Genomic DNA, 18,852 nt, shown 5'->3' on the forward strand with positions numbered 1-18,852 from the left:
AGATATCTGGGTTTCCCTCCTCCTTCCTCTATTCCTACTTGAAGAATTAATTAATTCATTAAGATTTTATTTATTTATTTGAGAGAGAGAATGTGTGCCTATCAATGGGTGGGGGAGAAGCAGACTGCCTGCTGTGATGTGGGGCTTGATCCCAGAACCCCGAGATCATGACCTGAGCTGAAGGCAGATGCTGAACTGACTGAGCCACCCAGGTGCCCTGTCCTACTTGATGAATTTAGTATCATATTTATTTTCAAGCCACAGGACTTCAGAGCTCAGAAGAAATGTAGACTTTTCTATTCATGTCTGATGGCCTATGTGCCTAATGAGAACTAGAGCAATAGCTCACTTCAAATACATGGTTTTTAACATGCAAGTGTTATCAACAGAGAGAGATAGAACACATGATATGTATCATTTACTCTGTAAGCATTTCCCCCTAAACAGACACAGGATTTTAGAGAAGAGTGAGCTCTTCCTAAGCAGTTGTATTTCAATAATCTAGTGGAGTTCTGCATTGTTTTCTTTCAATGAGAGCTATTTCTCTGAAGTGCCAGTTATTTTACTCAGTATGATATTATTCTGAATGACAGTTGGTAGCATTTTCTGTTCAAGGACATAGCAATTTACTTTTAGAATGAATTTCTTCCCCCTGCTTTCATATGCCAATGTAGAAACTGATATCTGGTGAATTCCAGATAGAGCCAGCGTTTCTCACAGTGTGATCTATGGATTACCTACATCCAAATCATGCAGTGGTTTCTGGGCTCCATCCCAGGTTTGTCGAATCAGAATTTCTCCTGGTCAATCTGACGAATGTGATGTGCGTTTCAAATGTGCACTTTATGTGATTCTTGAGTACACTAAAACTTGAAAACCACTGACTTAGACTTCTCAAATTAAATTAACATGATTTTTATATCTAAAAGGTATTGTTACTGCTACTGATATTACAACTATTAGTAGTTGCATATTGAGCAATACTGAGCTCTTATCACTTGCCAGAGTGTGGATGGAAAAATAAATGAGGCAAACAATGAATCATGGAACACTACATCAAAAACTAATGATGTAACGTATGGTGATTAACATAACATAATAAAATAAAATTAAAAAAAAAGACAAGCAAATGAGTGATGAGAAAATGTGCACAAAATGCAATAGATTCAACACCTTTCATTTAGCTTCCAATTGGCTTTTTTTTTTTGGTTGAAACTATATGATGAGTCACCTCTGGATATGTGGTCACAGCTTTGAACTTAATCCCACTTCAGAAAGAGATTAAAAGGGAATGGCTGTTGTAACATATCTGCAAAGCTTCCTTTTTTTCTAATCTGTAGACAGGTAGTGTTTGAGTAACAGTGGGCCCCAACCACAGCATCCAGTGACCATCTATGAAAAGTAGACTTAGAAGTATTCTTAAAGACTGCTGGACTAATATGACATTTTGAAAGATAAAAATAAGGAAAGATACTGATTATTTTTTTTAAAGATTTATTTGTTTGAGAGAGAGAGAGAGTGAGTGAGTGGGGGAAGGAGCAGACAGAGAGAATATCCAAGCAGACTCCCGCTGAGCACGGAGCCCGACGTAGGGCTCGATCTCACAAGCCAGGAGATCAGGACCTGAGCCAAATCCAAATGTCAGATGCTTAACCAATCGAGCCACCCAGACGCCCCAGTCAGTGATTATTAATAGCAGGGTAATAATACTAGTGGAATGGTTTTGCAGGAAGGTGGTGGCAAATTGAATTTCTTTTGTATGTCATTATTTCTAAGGATGGTCCAAATTCTGGTATTATATGAGGTAGTATGGATGGTTTCCCTAGAGGCTGGAGAATAATTCATGGTTGAAATGTCACTTCTAATTTAGTGTCTATGTTTTACCAAATGCTTTATTAACCTTCAGCCAAGCAATAGGATACTCATCAACACCTAAGGCATTTAATACATGTGATTTCCAGAGAAACAGTAACCCAAAACTCAACCATCCTCCCTCTAGCTCAACTGATACATTCCCTAATCCCTTCAACATCAAGGGTATGGGTGTTGGCATGGCTGAGAGTGCCACATAGGTCATGCTATGATGCACAATTTCAGCCCACGACACAATAATCATCCTGGGTTTTTTTGCGGGGGGGGCAGTTTTTGCCAACTCAATTCAGCCAAAGAAAAATAGGACACTGCTGGAGATGGAGGGCATGTAAATGTTTAAGTGATTTTTTTGGTATGCCTTCAGGGTGAGTAAAGATAAAAAATAAACGGAAAAGAGTAAAAGACAGAGACTCCAAATTTGGATGAGCCACTGACTGCTGCCAATGGAAACTGAAATGAGAGCCAACCCTGTTAGTGTCTTACAAGCTTAGACATGGGATGTCTACCCAAGCCACTGTCAGTTGAATATGTCTGAGCATAGTTCAGTTCCCAAAACGTGAAGCTAGGTCAGTGAAATCCCACAACATACTTTTGCCCACTGATTTTCTATGGTTTGTTCCTATGTAGATGGGGAGGACTGAGTTCATGGTGACAGGGAGAGTTGGAACTCTTTTCCAAAAATTCCACCAAAGTCACCCCATCTGGTAGTCATTTCTGAAATCATTTTGTTCCTCATTGTCCCCTAGGACCTAGTACAAGGCCTGGTACAACACAGGAGTCCTATAAATATCTGTCAAAGCGCTGATCTGCTCCTTTTTTTTCCTGTGCCCCTTATATCCCTCAGTCATAGTGTTCTGTTACTTCTCTAAATGGAACTCAGCTTCTGCACGGCCCTGTCTATTTTCACAGCTACTTCTCTAGTCCAGACTCTCCTCTTTATTTCTGGACTATGTGATGGCACCTAATTTTATTTCTCCTAATCTTTACGCCTGTTAAATCATTATAAGCAGGGGCGCCTGGGTGGCTCAGTCGTTAAGCGTCTGCCTTCGGCTCAGGTCATGGTCCCTGGTCCTGGGATCGAGCCCTGCATCGGGCTCCCCGCTCAGCGGGAAGCCTGCTTCTCCCTCCCCCTCCCCCACTGCTTGTGTTCCCTCTCTCGCTGTGTCTCTCTCTGTCAACTAAATAAATAAAATCTTTGAAAAAAATCATTACAGGCATATTGCCAGGTAGATTTTTTTTTTTCTAAAATACCACCTTCAGCTTTTACACCTCTGCTAAAAAATTTTGAGCGCCTCCCCACAGCCTGCAGACAAGAAAACCCTCATTTCTTGGCTTTTGGGTCAGGCCCAACTTATATCTAGAAACTGAACTTTTTTTTTTTCCTGCTCCTAGCCCTTGCTCCAGCCATTGTCTGTTGATTATAAAATAGATATTCCCCCAGCTATCCTGTTTGCAATCATCACTCCTCCTCTATGACAGGCTTGCTGTTCATTCTGGTCCACTTGGACTTTGACTCCCACCTCCTGTGATCACACCTTCCTTAGAACTCCTATCCCTTCCAGGAGAACCCCACACCTCCTAGTCATTTATCTTGTGTTATAATGTGACAGTATTTATCTTTTAATGGCCTGTCCTGTTTCTTCAATTAAAGCCAGAGGGGCCTTGAGGGGGAGACTGTTTCTCACTCATCTCAGTGTCCTCTGTGTTTGGGACAGAATCTTTGTTGCTGCTCAATAAGAGTATTGCTGGATGGTGCTCAGGAAGCTCAAGCTTCAAGCTCGTCTGTGACTCTTTTCAATTGCCCGCTGCTTTATTTTTTTCTACTGCCTTTTAAAGTCTTTCTGCAAAAGGAACAGTAATGAAAGGTTTTAGCAGCTTCGCCCCCCCCCTTTTCTAGAGGAGAGAGAGAGAGAGAGAGAGAGAGAGCGAGAGCAAGCATGTGGGGAGGGGGAGGAGCAGAGGGAGAGGGAGAGGGAGAGAGAATCTTAAGCTGGGCAAGGAGCCAGAGGCAGGTCTCAATCTCAAGACCCGGAGATCATGACCTGAACTGAAATCAAGAGTCAGATGCTTAACTGACTGAGCCACACAGATGCCCCGAAGCATCACCTTTTTTTCCTATTAGATTTTTATGTATAAATTAGAAAATGATATTGTTTGTTAGATATCCAATTTGATAGTTATGTTCAACTGGTGCCTCCTCAATGAAAAATGGAATTAGGTTGGAGTCTTCTGTGGTTTTCTATCCTCAAACAGGCATGAAGATATTCAGCTAAGCACAAGTCTCCCATCACCTACAGCCACTGAAAGAACAATGTCACAGTGGTGAAGAGTCTATAGTCAACCCACTTTGGAACTATCCCTATGGCTGGTGCTCTAAAATTAAGTGGTTGCTAATTTTTGCCAGGTGTTTGCACATCCACATGTTCAAGACACAGTCCTTCACCTTAACTGCCCATCCTGAAGCTTCTGATGGGAAGGAATGAAGCTCTCATTCCCTAGGGAGGCTGATTCAACTTTGTTTGTTCAGGATGAGACTGAGTACAGGAGACAGGGGTCACACAGGGAGAAACGGTGCCAGAACCAGAAGGACAACCCACGAACTGGGATTTTAAGTTACCTGCTTAGCCCTTGTTGCCATTTTGGCTCTTTAGACAACTATGCTTCTTTACTAATCAACATGATTATTTTTAAAGGTAAGTTCTTCTTTAATATCAGTAATGGTGTGAAGTTTAACCTTTTTGTCTCTTTGGCACAAATCTTCACACCTGGAGATCAGGTCCTGTTAGATTTTTCTGTGTGTGTGTGTGTGTGTGTGTGTGTGTGTGTGTGTGTGTGTGTGTGTGTATGTGTTGGGGGAGGGGGTATGGAAACATGAGTCAAAGGCAAATATCCTGTCCTCAGAAAATGATAACAGCAATTTTTTGGTGATTTGGAATATTTTAATAAGGAATTTTAGCATGCCAAATGGAGTAGATGATGGCATTCAAGTTATTATCCAGTTAGGTATTATATTTTAAGTTATATAACGTTGAAATCTAGGCAGCAAAAAGGTAAGGAGTTTCTAGCTTTTGATAGCTTTAATCATGACACTTTCTCTACTTTTATTGCAACTTGGAATACATACTTTTGTACCTATGATGCATAGTGATTGGCTTCTTCAGGTGTGTATTATTCAGGATTCTAAGTAGGTGCTTTTGGAAGTTGCAGAAATCCTTGAAGGCAGTGGCTCTCAATTAATCTGTGTTCCAGAATCACCTGTGGAGCTTTTAAAAAATGCAGATGTGATCCAGACCCAGAACATTAGGATTTTCTGAGGCAGGTCCAGGGCAGTGTGTCTTCAGAAAGTTCCTCAGGTGGTTTTAAGCCACATCTCTCATTAAAAACCACTAATTTAAGGTCACTTAGGCTTTTTCTCTTTTAAGTAAGAGTCTTGGACTCAAAGGCCACCCAACAGAGGCTTGAATTCCCCCTGTAACATCCCACAAAGTCTGCTGAATATTTATCAATGTCCCATCATATAATGGACAGAATAAGCAGCACTTTAAATGTAATTTCTTCCTCTTTTTTCTCTCTGAAATTTTTCTTGAAAGCTCAAGAGAATAAAAGCCTTATTATTATTCCCTTTCTCCTACTTGGCCAATTTTGCCTTCTTCCTGCCTTGGAACTGGTGCTGAAATTCAGCATGGCTGTTTTGGTCTCACAGCTTCAGATTATTTATGGCCCTACCATGCCAAGTATTTTATTTTGGCCACCCCAGCCTTGTTGGCATACAGCTCTGGGAATATCGTCAGATAAGACAACTGTAGCCAGGAAAAGAAGCATCAACAGTTGTTACAAACTCAGAGGCTATTTGGTTTTCTGTTAATTTCTTAATTCAGGCATGGTAGATTTTTATTTTTAATTATTGTTTTGTGGATCTGGTGAATACAACTGGAATAGACAACCAAATAATAAGACTAAATTAAACCCACAATGGGATCGTCAGCATGCGTTTCACAGTAAAGACCCAAAGTGGGAAATCTTGTGTCTACACACTGTAATTCCCTGTGACAACAACAACTTGAAATGCAGAGTCTTTATTTTTCCATTTCAACCACCCCGTTGATACTAGTTAGCTCTCATTCTGTCTTTTGGTTTTTGCTATTTGTTGTTCTAGTTGTCATCAAAGGAAATTCCAGGCAATAAAAAAACATACAAAATCCAAACACATTAAGGGTTTTTCCATCTTCTTTCTTTATATGACCATCTATAAAATAACATGGACATTTTTGGACATAAAATCAATGCTGAAGCTGAGTCAAAAAATGAGAGGAAATAGTGTCTGAGTGACCTCTATTATATAGTTAGTCATTCAAAAGAAAAAACATGCTTTGTGCTATGGAATTTAAATTAGCTGCAAAGCAGCCCATGTGCTCATTCAAGGAATCTTACAAATGCAGCTAGTTATTTCAGGAAGTAGATAAGAAACCCAAAGACATTTCCATCAAGATACATTATGAGCATCATAATTTAAAATTACAAGTCTCCTGGAATTCCACTTACTAGATTTCAGCTCCATTTACGTGACAAAGACAAAAAAAAGGAGTGGTGATCTCATAATTCTTTTCTTACCACATCCTTTCAGTACTTCTATCGAAAGCATTTTAAAATAATAATTCTTCGTGATACAAAAGAATAGAATTATTAATCTAAGAAAAGGCCAATAAACAAAATTGCAGATGCCAAAAGAGGAAAAGAACTGGTTTCTGCAAGGGGTTAGGAAGGTGAGGGTGCTCTCCTTGCTGCCTGGCCGGCAGATGGCACAGCCCCCCAGCTTGTCAGCACCGCGGCCCCTCCAGCTTGGAGCTGCCTCCTCTGATTAGTTTGGGGAAAGTTTTAGCTAAATGTCACTCCTCCATCTCTTCCCACCTTCTCTGCCTCTCTCTCTTTGTCCACCTTCCTTCCTTTCTTTTTTTCCCCCCTGACTGGAGGACTGAATGCTACCAAGGAGATTGAGTTAAAAATCAATACAGTGAGTCCCTCCACAGGGCAGGAATTACAGTCTGTCTTCTTATGACAGAGAGCATGTAATTAATCCACGTTCCTGGAAAGGAAGTCGATTTTGGAATGGATCTAGGAAAAAATGGATAGGATGTGGTGCAAATCTACTACTCTTTGCCGTGCCTTTGCCTTCCCAACTTTACTGAGGTATAACTGACAATTAAAACTTGTATATATTTAAGGTACAAGGGCTAGCAGGGAGGGAAAATGGGGAGATGTTGCTCAAGGGGTACAAAGTTTGTCTTTTTTTTTTCTTAGTTAACAAAATAAAAAACAGCCTAGTCTGTAGTAAAGGCAGGAATCATGTAGAAGGTAAAGCAGGGGTTTTAGAGTTAGACCCTGTTACTGGAAAATTATTTATGTAAGTTAATCTTGGCCCACTTCCAATAATACATTATATACATATTTTTGTAAACTTTAAGAATTAAACATACAAAGCAGCCCCCTGGACCATGACTCCCTCACTCCTTAAAGTACCACTATTCTGACTGCTGATAGCATAGTTTTGTCTCCTGTTTAAATGAATGAAATAATAGAATATGTATTTCTATTTTTTTTACCTTTAAAATTTTTTTAAAAAGATTTTATTTATTTATTTGAGAGAGAGAGAAATCGAGAGACAGAGCAGGAGTGGAGGGGGCGGGGCAGAGGGAGAGGGAGAAGCAGACTCCCCACTGAGCAGGGAGCCCGATGAGATGAGGGGGTGGGGATGGATCCCAGGACCCTGGGATCATGACCTGAGCTGAAGGCAGATGCTTAACTGACTAAGCCACCCAGGCGCCCAAGAATATGTATTTCTTCGTGATTGACTTCTTTTGCTCAAATTATGTTTGTGACCAGCAGTTGCAGATATGCAGCAACTGGAGTTCTTATCATCTTTGAGAAGGCAAACAATCCTTTTGCAAGAGTACTAGTAGGTCTATTGCCTGTGTAAGAATTAATTAATCTTACACTATTTTCTTTAATAGCTAGAAGGGCAGGATGAAGGTATGCTTAGAGTCATGCGCAGAATGATGGAAAGTGTGGGGGGAAAACTATAGAATGGACAGATTGCTCTGAAGATGGATTTTGCTTAGATAATAGTATTTCTAGGATAAGACTTGATGTTAAATGTCTTTAGGTTATTTGTTCAAATCAACCTAACCTCTAGTACCTTGGCCATTATCAACAGTAAAATGCAGTAATAATATGTCCTCTTTTCTTCCTTCCCTTCATTAAATATACTCTGTATTAAATGTGTGTTAAATGTGCCCTGTATTAAATGTGTTCTGGGCTTTTCAGCAGAGAGTTGCTAAAGTCTTCCTAGATTGATGATTTCATTTAAATATACAATGCACACACTATTAAATCTACTACAACCTAGACAGGTATGATGACTATCTCCATAACATCCCACTTCATTAACCAAGAATCGATTGCAACCCATTACAAAGTGTTTCAAATGCAATAAGACTATCCAGAAACCCTTGGGCTCTCAGCTTTGCATGAATATATAAGAAGTAGCTTTCTGGCTCTGAAGGAGGCAAATATTCAGCAAGTAGTGACAGATGTGGGAAGTATTCAAGCTCTCAGGGTGTGGCACAGGAAGGCACAATTCACCTCCATTTAAATGCTATGCCCTTCAAAAAGATGCCCAAGTGGCCACAGGCTTCTCTACAGAAACATCAAGATTTGCAAGGGAAAAACAGGCATCTGGGACAAACTCACATCTTTCCTCACAGGTCAGATCCTGGACACCATAGCAAAAAATGGGAAGAGGTGGTGGATAGTCAGAGAAAGGGGAGGAAAAAGAGGAAGCTCAGATGAAACAAATGTATAGCAAAATAATTGGGAAAATCTTTCCAATTGAAAAAGAATGAGAATGGAGTGGGGTGGGCAATTGGGGAGAGGAAAATTAAGGACCAGGATGTCTGATTCCAGAAGATCGTATTCAAAACGTTTTGTTTCATCAGATCTCAGTATTTTCATCTATAAAATGGAAAAAATAAAACCAATATATGCTCACTATGTGCAAGTGATCTGTCTCTATCCATTTGTCTTCCTGCCTACCTATATCAGTTTTATTATCTCCAAATTAGTAGTAGGACTTACCACACTACCAATTTTTATTGACTTTTCTAATACAAGAGCCAAAACTGTTCTCAAATAAACAGTTCAGCTCACTAAATGTGAATTTCAGCAAACCACCTAGTTCTGACCTGAGAACATGCTGCATGGAGATCTCATTATTCTTCCATTCAGTTTATTCCTCGGCTTTCACTACAAAGTAAGAGAACTTTTTGATGCTAGAAACATGGTAGGTGGGCATTTGCCAACTCTACGGGCCCATAGTTTAGGAAGCACATTTGCTGATGGAAAATATGACCTCCAAAGAGTGAATACTGTTCCAGTAAGTGAAGATTATTTATAGCTTCTGACACAGAAGGTTTCAAGTATAGAGTGAACATCATTAACTACCCTAACTCAAATAAACTCTACAGGAAGGAGGACTATAAAGTCCACACCGGATGCCCTTAAACGATGTGATCTTAGAGGACTAGACTTGATGATGAGATGGGAAAGATGAATGGAGAAATGTTAGTGAGTCCAAGGCGTACAATGGGACTTGGGGCTTTGCTTTTATTCCCTAGGTTATCAGTGGTCCTCTTCTGATTGCAGCACCTTCCCCCTTATTTCTTTCTTTCTTTTTTTCAAAAGGAATGGTGGTCCAACATTTCTAAAGCAATACAGACCTCTGTTCAGAAGCCCAGACTCCTGCTTCATGGAGACAAACTCATCTTCTTCCTCACTTTTAAGTTGACACCTCTTCGGACTTCACCTGCTCCATCCCTCCATCCAGCCATATCTCCAGGAGCCCATAGGAAAACTCTTTATTGGTTGGGCTAGTTTGCTCAAATCTCATGTATTATCTGGTTCAGTCTTTGTCTATACTGTGTTCCCACCTGGAACCCGGTCTCACGGAATCCCGCCTTGCCAAACCCTTTAAGACCCATGTCTAGCGCCATTTTTGTCCATGAGGCTCTCTCTGAATATCTAGCCCTCAAGGAGCTCCACTCTATCCTGTGAATAGCAGTCAGGGCTACTTCACATAATGTTTTGCTAGTTAACCATATTGTATTATCTCTTAGTTTGTTACATGTTCGTTTCTCCAGACTATTTAAGTTAGGGACCTATCTGAATTAGGGACCAAGCTCTTTGAGTTAGGGATCTAGTCTACTCAGAATGGCAGATGGAGCTACTTTTTGTAATTTGTCTACCCAGAGGATGTTCCATCTGCTAATTAACACAAGAGCAAAGCATAGGCCAGCTTCAGCCCTTTCCTTCCCTTAAACTCAATTTCAGACATGTGCTGACCAACCCAGCTAACACGGATAGACACCACAGTTAGTCCCCGAGGAGAAAAATAATCCTTCTAGATCCTGTGAGTGATACCATCCATCAAATGTTTTCTTTCAAGACACCACCTTTCCTATATGTGGAAAGTGACACAGCCTTCCAGATGAAGCAGAACAAAAGACATTCTCTAAAGGAAACATAGAAAAAAACCACCAATTTCAAATTCTGAGGCAGCCTGTTCAGCAACAATTGTTAAAAGTCCTAGAAATACAATCAAAGATACAGTAGGAGGAAAGGAAGATGGAAAGGCCAGGAGAGCTGGGTGAAGAAGTTGCAGGCGGGGTGGGGGAACTCAGCAATTGGCAGGCAATGATTTCTTCTGAGACAAAATGCACCAAGTCGAGCACTGAGGTAGACGAGTAAAGACCTAAAAGGGCAAAAAAATTAATTGTGCACCCCGGAGCACACAGATTTCCTCTTTTTGCCTGAGAGGAGCTTCTGTCTTTGGTCACAATGGTGTTGATCTGAGAAGGCTCGAGTACCAGCCTGTTCTCATCCTGCCACTCCTGCTTGCTGCCCACCCAGTAGACAGAATTAGAAAAACCACATGGCAGGCATTGCCTGCTGCATTTCGAAGGAGCGTAGTTTTGTATCTACCTTTAGGGCCTTCTGCGCAGATTCGCTGGATCCAATTGCGATTAGATTAGGCCCAGCCATGCTGCAGAAACTCTTCAAATGCAAAGCATCAACCACCGGGACTGTGGAGACCGCATAGTCCTATGTGTATAATAGAAACAAGCAGTTTGGCATTGCAGAATAATTCTAAAACTGATTTAAACCTGCCTGAAACATGGCTATTTCTAGGGAGGCTCCCAGGGGTCCTGAATATCTGGAAGAAAAACTGGGACCTGTAGGTTTTGGTATTGCCAGTTAAATAAAGACTACTTTTTTTTTTTTTTTTTTTTTTTTTTTAAGAGAGAGTGAGCACTGCATAGGGTGGAGAGGGAGGGGTAGAGGGAGAGAATCTTAAGTAGGCTCCCTGCCCAGCTCCATCTCAGGACCTTGAGATCATGACCTGAGCCAAAATCAAGAGTTGGACACTTAACTGACTGAGCTACCCAGGCACCCCAATAAAGACTACTTTTAAGAAGAAAGTGTAGAGAGCCTCCTTCCAGATGTGTGATTGTGTCAACGGCTAGCTTTGCTGGTTGATCCATGGAGTAGGCTACTCTGGAAGGCCATGTCTGAATATCTTGTGCAAAATAGAGCCTCATGTCCTCAACGGGAAAAGAGCTTCCTAAGCAGTCTGGTGAGTCAATTGATTAATAATCAGTGGAGTAAAGGGACCTTGAGAGGATGTATGTGCAATATCTAGCCCAGTTTCCAGCACATAGTAGGTACTAAGTACAAGTGATCCTTGATTCCATTGTGAAAAATCCATGTTTCATGTTTGAGTCAGTTGGGTCTCCAGATTTTTTTGGAAGTCATTTATTTTGCAGGAAATCTGCCAGGTGGCTATATGATTATACACTGGGAGAAAACAGAAGATGTCTATAACCTTGTCTTTTGCGGCTATGGTCGCCCAATGCAGCCTATTTATTGAGAAATTTAAATATGATAGCTCTTAAAACTTCTAGCAAATGTACAAATATTAGGAATTATTTTGCACAGCTGGTGACATATAGATACCATTATTCATGACATGCTGATTTAATGTGTTTATGAATATTTATTAATTACTCTATGCCAGATATCAATGATCTAACTTTACGTACCTTAAAAGTATCGGCCAAGATTTCAGCACCTCGTTGATTTGTCCTTTTGGAAAGGCCCACAAAAAATTCTCTGCCTATAATAAATGTCATGGAACACAGTGAGTACATGGTACTAGTGATGGCACACTGTTTCTTTATATTATATAATGAACTTAAAGCACCACACAGTTCTTTCTTACCACACAAGGCAGCTCTGCTTGTACTCTGACCTCTGCTCTCTTTACACAGATCTCATTTCAAACTATTGTCCTTAGAAATAAACTTGTTCAAATGCACAGAGGCAGAAAGTAGAATAGTGGTGACCAGGGTCTGAGGGGAGGAGGAACTGGGAAGTCAGTGTAGTGGGTATGAAGTTTCAGCATGTGAAGGGGAAAACATGCTGGACATGGATGGTGGTGATGGTTGCACACTGAAATATACACTTAAAAATAGTTAAATGGTAAGTTTTATGTTATACAGATTTTAGCACAATAAAAGAAAAAATGTTCCACTTAGGAAATAACGGATTTAAACACCTTCTTGTGTAATAAAAAATTAAGTAATAGCAATGACAGGTTAGTAATTCTTCCTTTTTTTCCCCTAAAAGAATAATACTAGACATTCATGATAAAGTCAGATTCCTTTTCTTATAACAATGATGTGAGGGCTGAAGAAACTATCTGCATAAAGGGAGTTAAGGGCTGATTGGTCTTCAGGCCTGACCTCTAAAGAGATATCCTTAAAACTCTTACTTGTTGTGTCAAGTCGAAACATCAGAGATGCCTATTTGCAAAGTACTAAAGTTTAGGAGGATGGAAATTTCTAGTCATTTGGCTTTTCTGAAATTCCATAAATTTTCTTCTCGGAAGGCAAAACACCAAATAAAAATGGTCCCCCAGTGAGAGGCAAACAATTATAATAGATAGTATTAAGCAATATGTAACTGTGAAGATTCTTAACTTCCCTTAATTCTTTGAAGAAGAATTCTACATGAAATGTGAAAAAAATATTCAAAGAGAAATCAGTATATATTTTGATCCAGAATATTAGGGTAAAGTATAAGAAGAAAAACCAGGTAGAAAGAATTGCTTGATAGACTTTACAAATGTTACAAACTTAATCCTCATAATGTCCTTAAAAAAGGGGTAAATGACCTAGGTCAAATGATGTTCTGGTAAGTTCCAGTGGCTTATGCTCTTGGCAGGCAGAGGACTCTGGTGGCACACTGACAGGTTTTTTTGTTTTTGTTTTTATTTTTGTTTGGTAATGGTATGTCTCTGTTGTCACTTGAGAAAACTCACTACATACAAATCAAAACTTAACTAAGAGGAAAGATCTTTTATTTGGCAAAATTATTACTTTACTAAAAAAGCTGAAATTAAAAAAATTTTTCCTTAATTCTTCTAAGATAAAAATAGATTTATAAATTAGATTTATACATAATTTCTAGGAAAAAATATTTAATGGATTAAGCAATTTAAACAAATTTATAATGGGGTATGCACACTATTTCTATTTTAAAAGACTAAGGTAGCAAAGCACAAAGAAAAGCAAACTGCTTATCTCTTTAAAAAGTCAGTTGGACTTTTGTTTCTGGCAATATGGGGGACTAGATCCCCTAAATGGTCTTTATTTTTTTTTTTTAAGATTTTACTTATTTATTTGACGGAGAGAGAGAGAGCACAAGCAGGGGGAGAGGGAAAGGGAGAAGCAGGCTCCCTGCTGAGGGAGCCCAATGCGGGGCTCAGTCCCAAGGTCCTGGTATCATGACCTGAGCTGAAGGCAGACGTTAACCAACTGAGCCACCCAGGCACCCTGAAATTCCTAAATGGTCTTTCTGATGAAAATAACTGAACTTCTGGAACTGAAATATTAAAAAACATGTTTGTTGTTGTTATGTCTCTTATGTCATCTTTTTCTGTTATCAATCCACCCTTTCATCTCATTCATTTATAGGAGAAGCCATGCTTCTCCTGCTGATGATCCTACGTTCTGGATTTGACTGGTTGTTTCCCTGTGTATTATCTAACATGAAATTGTTCCTTTACCCTCTGTATTTTCAGTAAACTGATAGTTTCATGTAGATATTTAACTAGATTCTTGTTAAAAAATTTTTTTTTGATAGAACTACTTCAGAGGTGGGGCTATACTACCATATCACATTATTAGGCACATGACTGAGAGCCACATTGTCAGTGATACTAGAATAATCTGTGTCTTCAAGTGGTATCAGCCTGATCCCTCTGTTATAAAGTTCCCCATCAAGCTTTCACATAAATGTTTTAACAGCCTTGGATGATCATTACACAGATCCATTATTTTATTAGAAATCTAAATTTATTGGCTAGACTTCTTTAAAAAAAAACTTTCTCAATCAAGCATTTGGTTTACTTGAAATAGAATTCATAAAGGAAAGATAGCTAAATGCCTGAATCTTTCCTTCACTTATTAACTATCAGAGTAGTAAGATGGTGTCCCCAGCAACTTACAATAATGACCAATATGTTTTTTAAATAATATTATTATCCACGAATGAATCAAAGAATAAATCATAATGGAAATCAGAAAACATTTAAAACTAATGATAACAAATATATATCAAAACACAAAGGATTCAGCTAAAGCAGTACTTGAAGGGAAAGTTATACAGCTTTAACTGCTTGCCTTAAGATGAGAAAAGGTTCAACATTAAATAGACAAAGTTCCAACTTGAAATGTAAGAAAAAAAGAACAGAATAAAAACAAAGAAATTTGAGGGAAAGAATTAGATAGAAACAGGAAAAGGAAAGGAAATATAAAAAAGAGAGAGAATTCAACAAAGCCCAAAATTGGTTCTTTGAAAAGATGAATAAAATTGACAGATCTCTGGCACAAAAGAAAAAAGAGAAGGCACAAATAAACATTACGAAAGATAAAGGGACATAGCTATAATGCTATGAAGCTTAAAACAGATATTAAGAACATATGAAGTAGTTTATACCCAACATTTCGAAAACTTAGATAAAATATTAGAAAACAGAACTCACAAAAACTGACTCAGAAAACACTCAATAGTCATGCAACCATTGAAGGAATTGAATCAGTTTAAAATCTCCCCATAGAGAAAGTACCTGGCCTGCAGAGCCTGTTTACAGGTAAGTTCTACCAAAGTTCAAGGAATGCACAATTCAAATAGTACTGATTCTAGAGAATAGAAACATAGGAAATATTCCCTAATATATGTTATGAGGTTACCATAATTCTTTTATCAAAGCCAGAGAAGGAAAGCAAGCAAGAAAAATTACTGGCCACAAAAACAAAAGTCTTAAGAAAAAAATTAACAAACTAAATCTAGCACTGTAGTAAAAAGAAAGTATATCAAAATGGAGTTGGACTTCATCCCAGGGATGCAAGACTGATCAAATATCAGAAAGATCAATTAGTGCAATTAACCACATCAATAGATTCAAGAAGAAAATCATATACATCTCACTGGAGCAAAAAGAGTTTATCACCTGAAACTCCATTTCTAGCTGTTTACTTTAGAGAAACTCCTATGCACATTCCCAGGAGACACAAGAATGTCCACAGCAGCACTGAAGATAACTGAAAAAAACTGGAAAACACTCAACTATCCAACAGCAGTAGAATGAATAAATGCATTGTGGTAATTCTTAACCATGGAATACCACACAGCAGTGAAGACAAAAAACTATAGCTACACTCACCAAGTTAGATCAAAAGCAGACAAATCACAGAATAGTTCATATAGTATGATCCTAATCATATAAAGTTATAAGACAAGCAAAACTAAACAACTTTTTTGTTATTTTTTTTTTAGGAATTTATAGTTTAGGAATGCATAGATTGAGGTAAAACTCAAAGAAAGACAAGGCAGTGATTAACACAAAATGCAGGACAGTGGTTACCTCAGGCTGCAAGGACAGAGAGGTTGGGAGTGGGGCTCCTATGGTCCTGGCAGTATTTCTATTTCTTAAAGCTAGGTGGCAGACACCAGGTGCTCATTTTATCCTTGGTCTTTAAACTGTACATAGACATTGATAACTCTTTTATTATTTGTTCCATAGTTCACAAAAATAAAAAAAAATGAAAGTAGAGGTATGCTGATGCCTATTTGGATTGAAATAATTTCTGCCAGGAGCTGCTTGCCTGACTCACAAGATTCCCAGGGGAACTGGAGTTGGATAGCTGCTTTCCTTCTGCCCATTTCCCGATCAACTGCTAATGAAGCAGCTGAAAAGCATTACAAAAGCTGTGGAAAGTGCTACAGATTTTGTTTCTTCCCCAACTCTGCTGAATCAAAAAATTGAGTGGTGTTGGTGGCACAATACGGTGAATGTGGTTAGTGCCACTTGAACTATATACTTGAAAATGGTTAAGATGGCAAATTTCATGTTATATATATTTTACCAGAATTTAAAAAAAAGAAAGAAAGAAATTGAGAAGTAGGAAATAGAAGGCAGGACCAGGCATCAGGCATGGATGAGGTGCCAAGCAGATATCCTAACACAATCTCAGTTTTGAATAAAATAACTTTCAAGATATTAATTTAAGGATGGAATAGTACCAAAATAAGCTTGCAGATAGTGTCAACGGCAAGCCTCAGTACTTAGGTACCTAATAAGGAGTTGGGGCAAGAACATCAGGATTGAAATGCTATGCAAAGATCTCTGACCAAAGGAAGAGGTTCCTATAGTTTCTATAGTGAAAGCTGCGCCATAACATGTGAAGATTTTAGGGAACCTGTTCAGCTCAACTGTTAAGATAGCTAAAGGGCTGTGAACACAGCTTGTTTTAAACCATACTTCGGGGCACCTGGGTGGCTCAGTCGTTAAGTGTCTGCCTCCGGCTTGGGCCATGATCCCAGGGTCCTGGGATCGAGCCCTGCATCAGGGAGTCTGCTTCTCCCTCTCCCACTCCCCCTGCTTATGTTCCCTCTCTCACTGTGTCTCTCTGTCAAATAAGTAAATAAAATCTTAAAAAAAAATAAACCCTACTTCAAATATTATCAGTACCTGCTTACAAGAAGTTATTTATTATATAGCTGTGTTCGGTAAAAAAGAGTTTTATTGTAAGGAAGCATGATTTACACATCTAGCTTTTCACAAAAGCCTATTTTCTAAGAGAAACAGGCTGTTGTTCTGTGCTGCCCAAAAGAATGAAGTGCCATCATTGGGAGACACAGAGAATATTCTAAGGGGAACTTATTAGGCAGATTTGAAAGAATGCCTGAGTCTGCGTGGACACGGCCAGAGCTGAGAATGCAGCGTAGGCCTCCTTGACTCCTTGTTCTGTGTTCTTAGGGCTCAATGGGTGTGCACCCTGTAGCCCAGGTTGTGCAGTGCACAACCCCAGGGGGTACTATTCATGAGCTTGTGATAAGAATGGCGCTGCCTAGAGCACAGCAACACAGTGGCCCCACCCATAGATATGTGACACTCAGCCAGGAGCTACTCAAATGTCACAGGATAAACAACTTTCCTCCTCCAAGAACATTAATGATAGCAAGATGTAAGTAATACAGAGCATTATGTTTATATTAAAATGAAGATGGCTTATATTTTCTCTATATACAAGGGATTCAATCTAAAATTCACATCAGCTAAAATATTAGACTTCTAAGAAGTTTCATGTTTTCAGGGGACCGTGGGCTACATTCCCAAATCCCTGGTAACCAGCCCTGGCTGGTAGGGCTACATCTATGAAACAGGTATTTTTTCTCTGACATTCAGGGAAAATAAACTCTCACTATAAATTAAAAATTGTTATCAATTTTCTTGCTTATCAGTATAACTAGAATGAATCTGGGGATCCAAATTTTGGCACATGACTTTTGCAAAACAATAATACGATCATAAAGAGCTGGAAAGGTTAAATGCTACAGTTACTGTTTCTTTAGCAGCAATATTATGCCCACTATAAAAACTGATTCTAGTTAGATCCATAATATCAGCTTTTTGTATTTGGTTGAGTTCTGATATTACTCATCTGGCATTGAAGCCAAATCAATTTGCATTGAAAATTATTTAAACTCATCTTGCTGTCTGGGCAAGAAAATTATTTGTAAATGACATCTCTTGAATTAAGAGTCTTTCAAATACAAACTAGATACAATAACATACAATGCAAAACTATACAACCCACAAGCTCACATTGTAGAATATAGTAGATGCAACCTACAAAATGATAGGTACACGCTGATAACATTTTTGTAAAAAATACACAAATATGGCATGCATACAAAATTACTAAAAGGACATACACCCAAATGTTGAAATGATTATCTTGGAATGAAAGGTCATTTTCATTTTATTCTCTTTTGTGCTTTCCAGTATTTTCCAAATTCCCTGCAATTAGCATTTTTACTTTGGTAATTAAAAAACAACAACAACAACAAAAAAAAACCCTACAGTTAAGCGAATACAAGCCAGGTATTAGAAATAGTTTTGGATAGGAGAAAGTGAGGATGAAGATACCTGTGAATAAGACGTCTCCACCATCTAAAGTTGCGTTTTCATCTTTCATCTCTACTAGATTGAGCTGAAGTTTTTCTAATGCTTCTTTCATCATGTCAACCTGTTGAAAATAAAATTATTCAGATTGACACGCCACCATTTTCTAACAACAAAACTAATCATCTAAAACTTCTGAACACTGATTCATGCTCTTACGTACACTAGTGCATGCGCGCGCGCGCGCGCACACACACACACACACACACACACACCCTTGTGACTATATGAATATATGTAGTGTAGTTTGGACTTGCAATGACCATTTGTAAGAGAATAAATTATCTATTAGAAATTGTCCATTATGTCTCTGTCTAGTCTATGCTAAAGTCAGTATT

The 18,852-nt window shown here is 38.8% G+C and overlaps 1 protein-coding gene across 3 annotated transcripts in view; it reads right to left on the minus strand.

Annotated features, from left to right (window-relative positions):
* DDAH1 (dimethylarginine dimethylaminohydrolase 1) overlaps window positions 1-18,852 on the minus strand; it is a 132,569-nt gene that overhangs the window by 20,487 nt on the left and 93,230 nt on the right. For all 3 annotated transcript variants that reach the window (XM_027572489.2, XM_027572509.2, XM_027572500.2), the window contains exons 2-4: window positions 18,479-18,578; window positions 12,024-12,097; window positions 10,906-11,025 (exon numbers count right to left, since the gene is read on the minus strand). In XM_027572489.2, coding sequence (XP_027428290.1) covers window positions 10,906-11,025; window positions 12,024-12,097; window positions 18,479-18,578 — 294 coding nt within the window. The remainder of the gene's footprint in view (window positions 1-10,905; window positions 11,026-12,023; window positions 12,098-18,478; window positions 18,579-18,852) is intronic.

Source organism: Zalophus californianus, chromosome 4 (assembly GCF_009762305.2).
Source record: "Zalophus californianus isolate mZalCal1 chromosome 4, mZalCal1.pri.v2, whole genome shotgun sequence".
NCBI lineage: Eukaryota > Metazoa > Chordata > Mammalia > Carnivora > Otariidae > Zalophus > Zalophus californianus.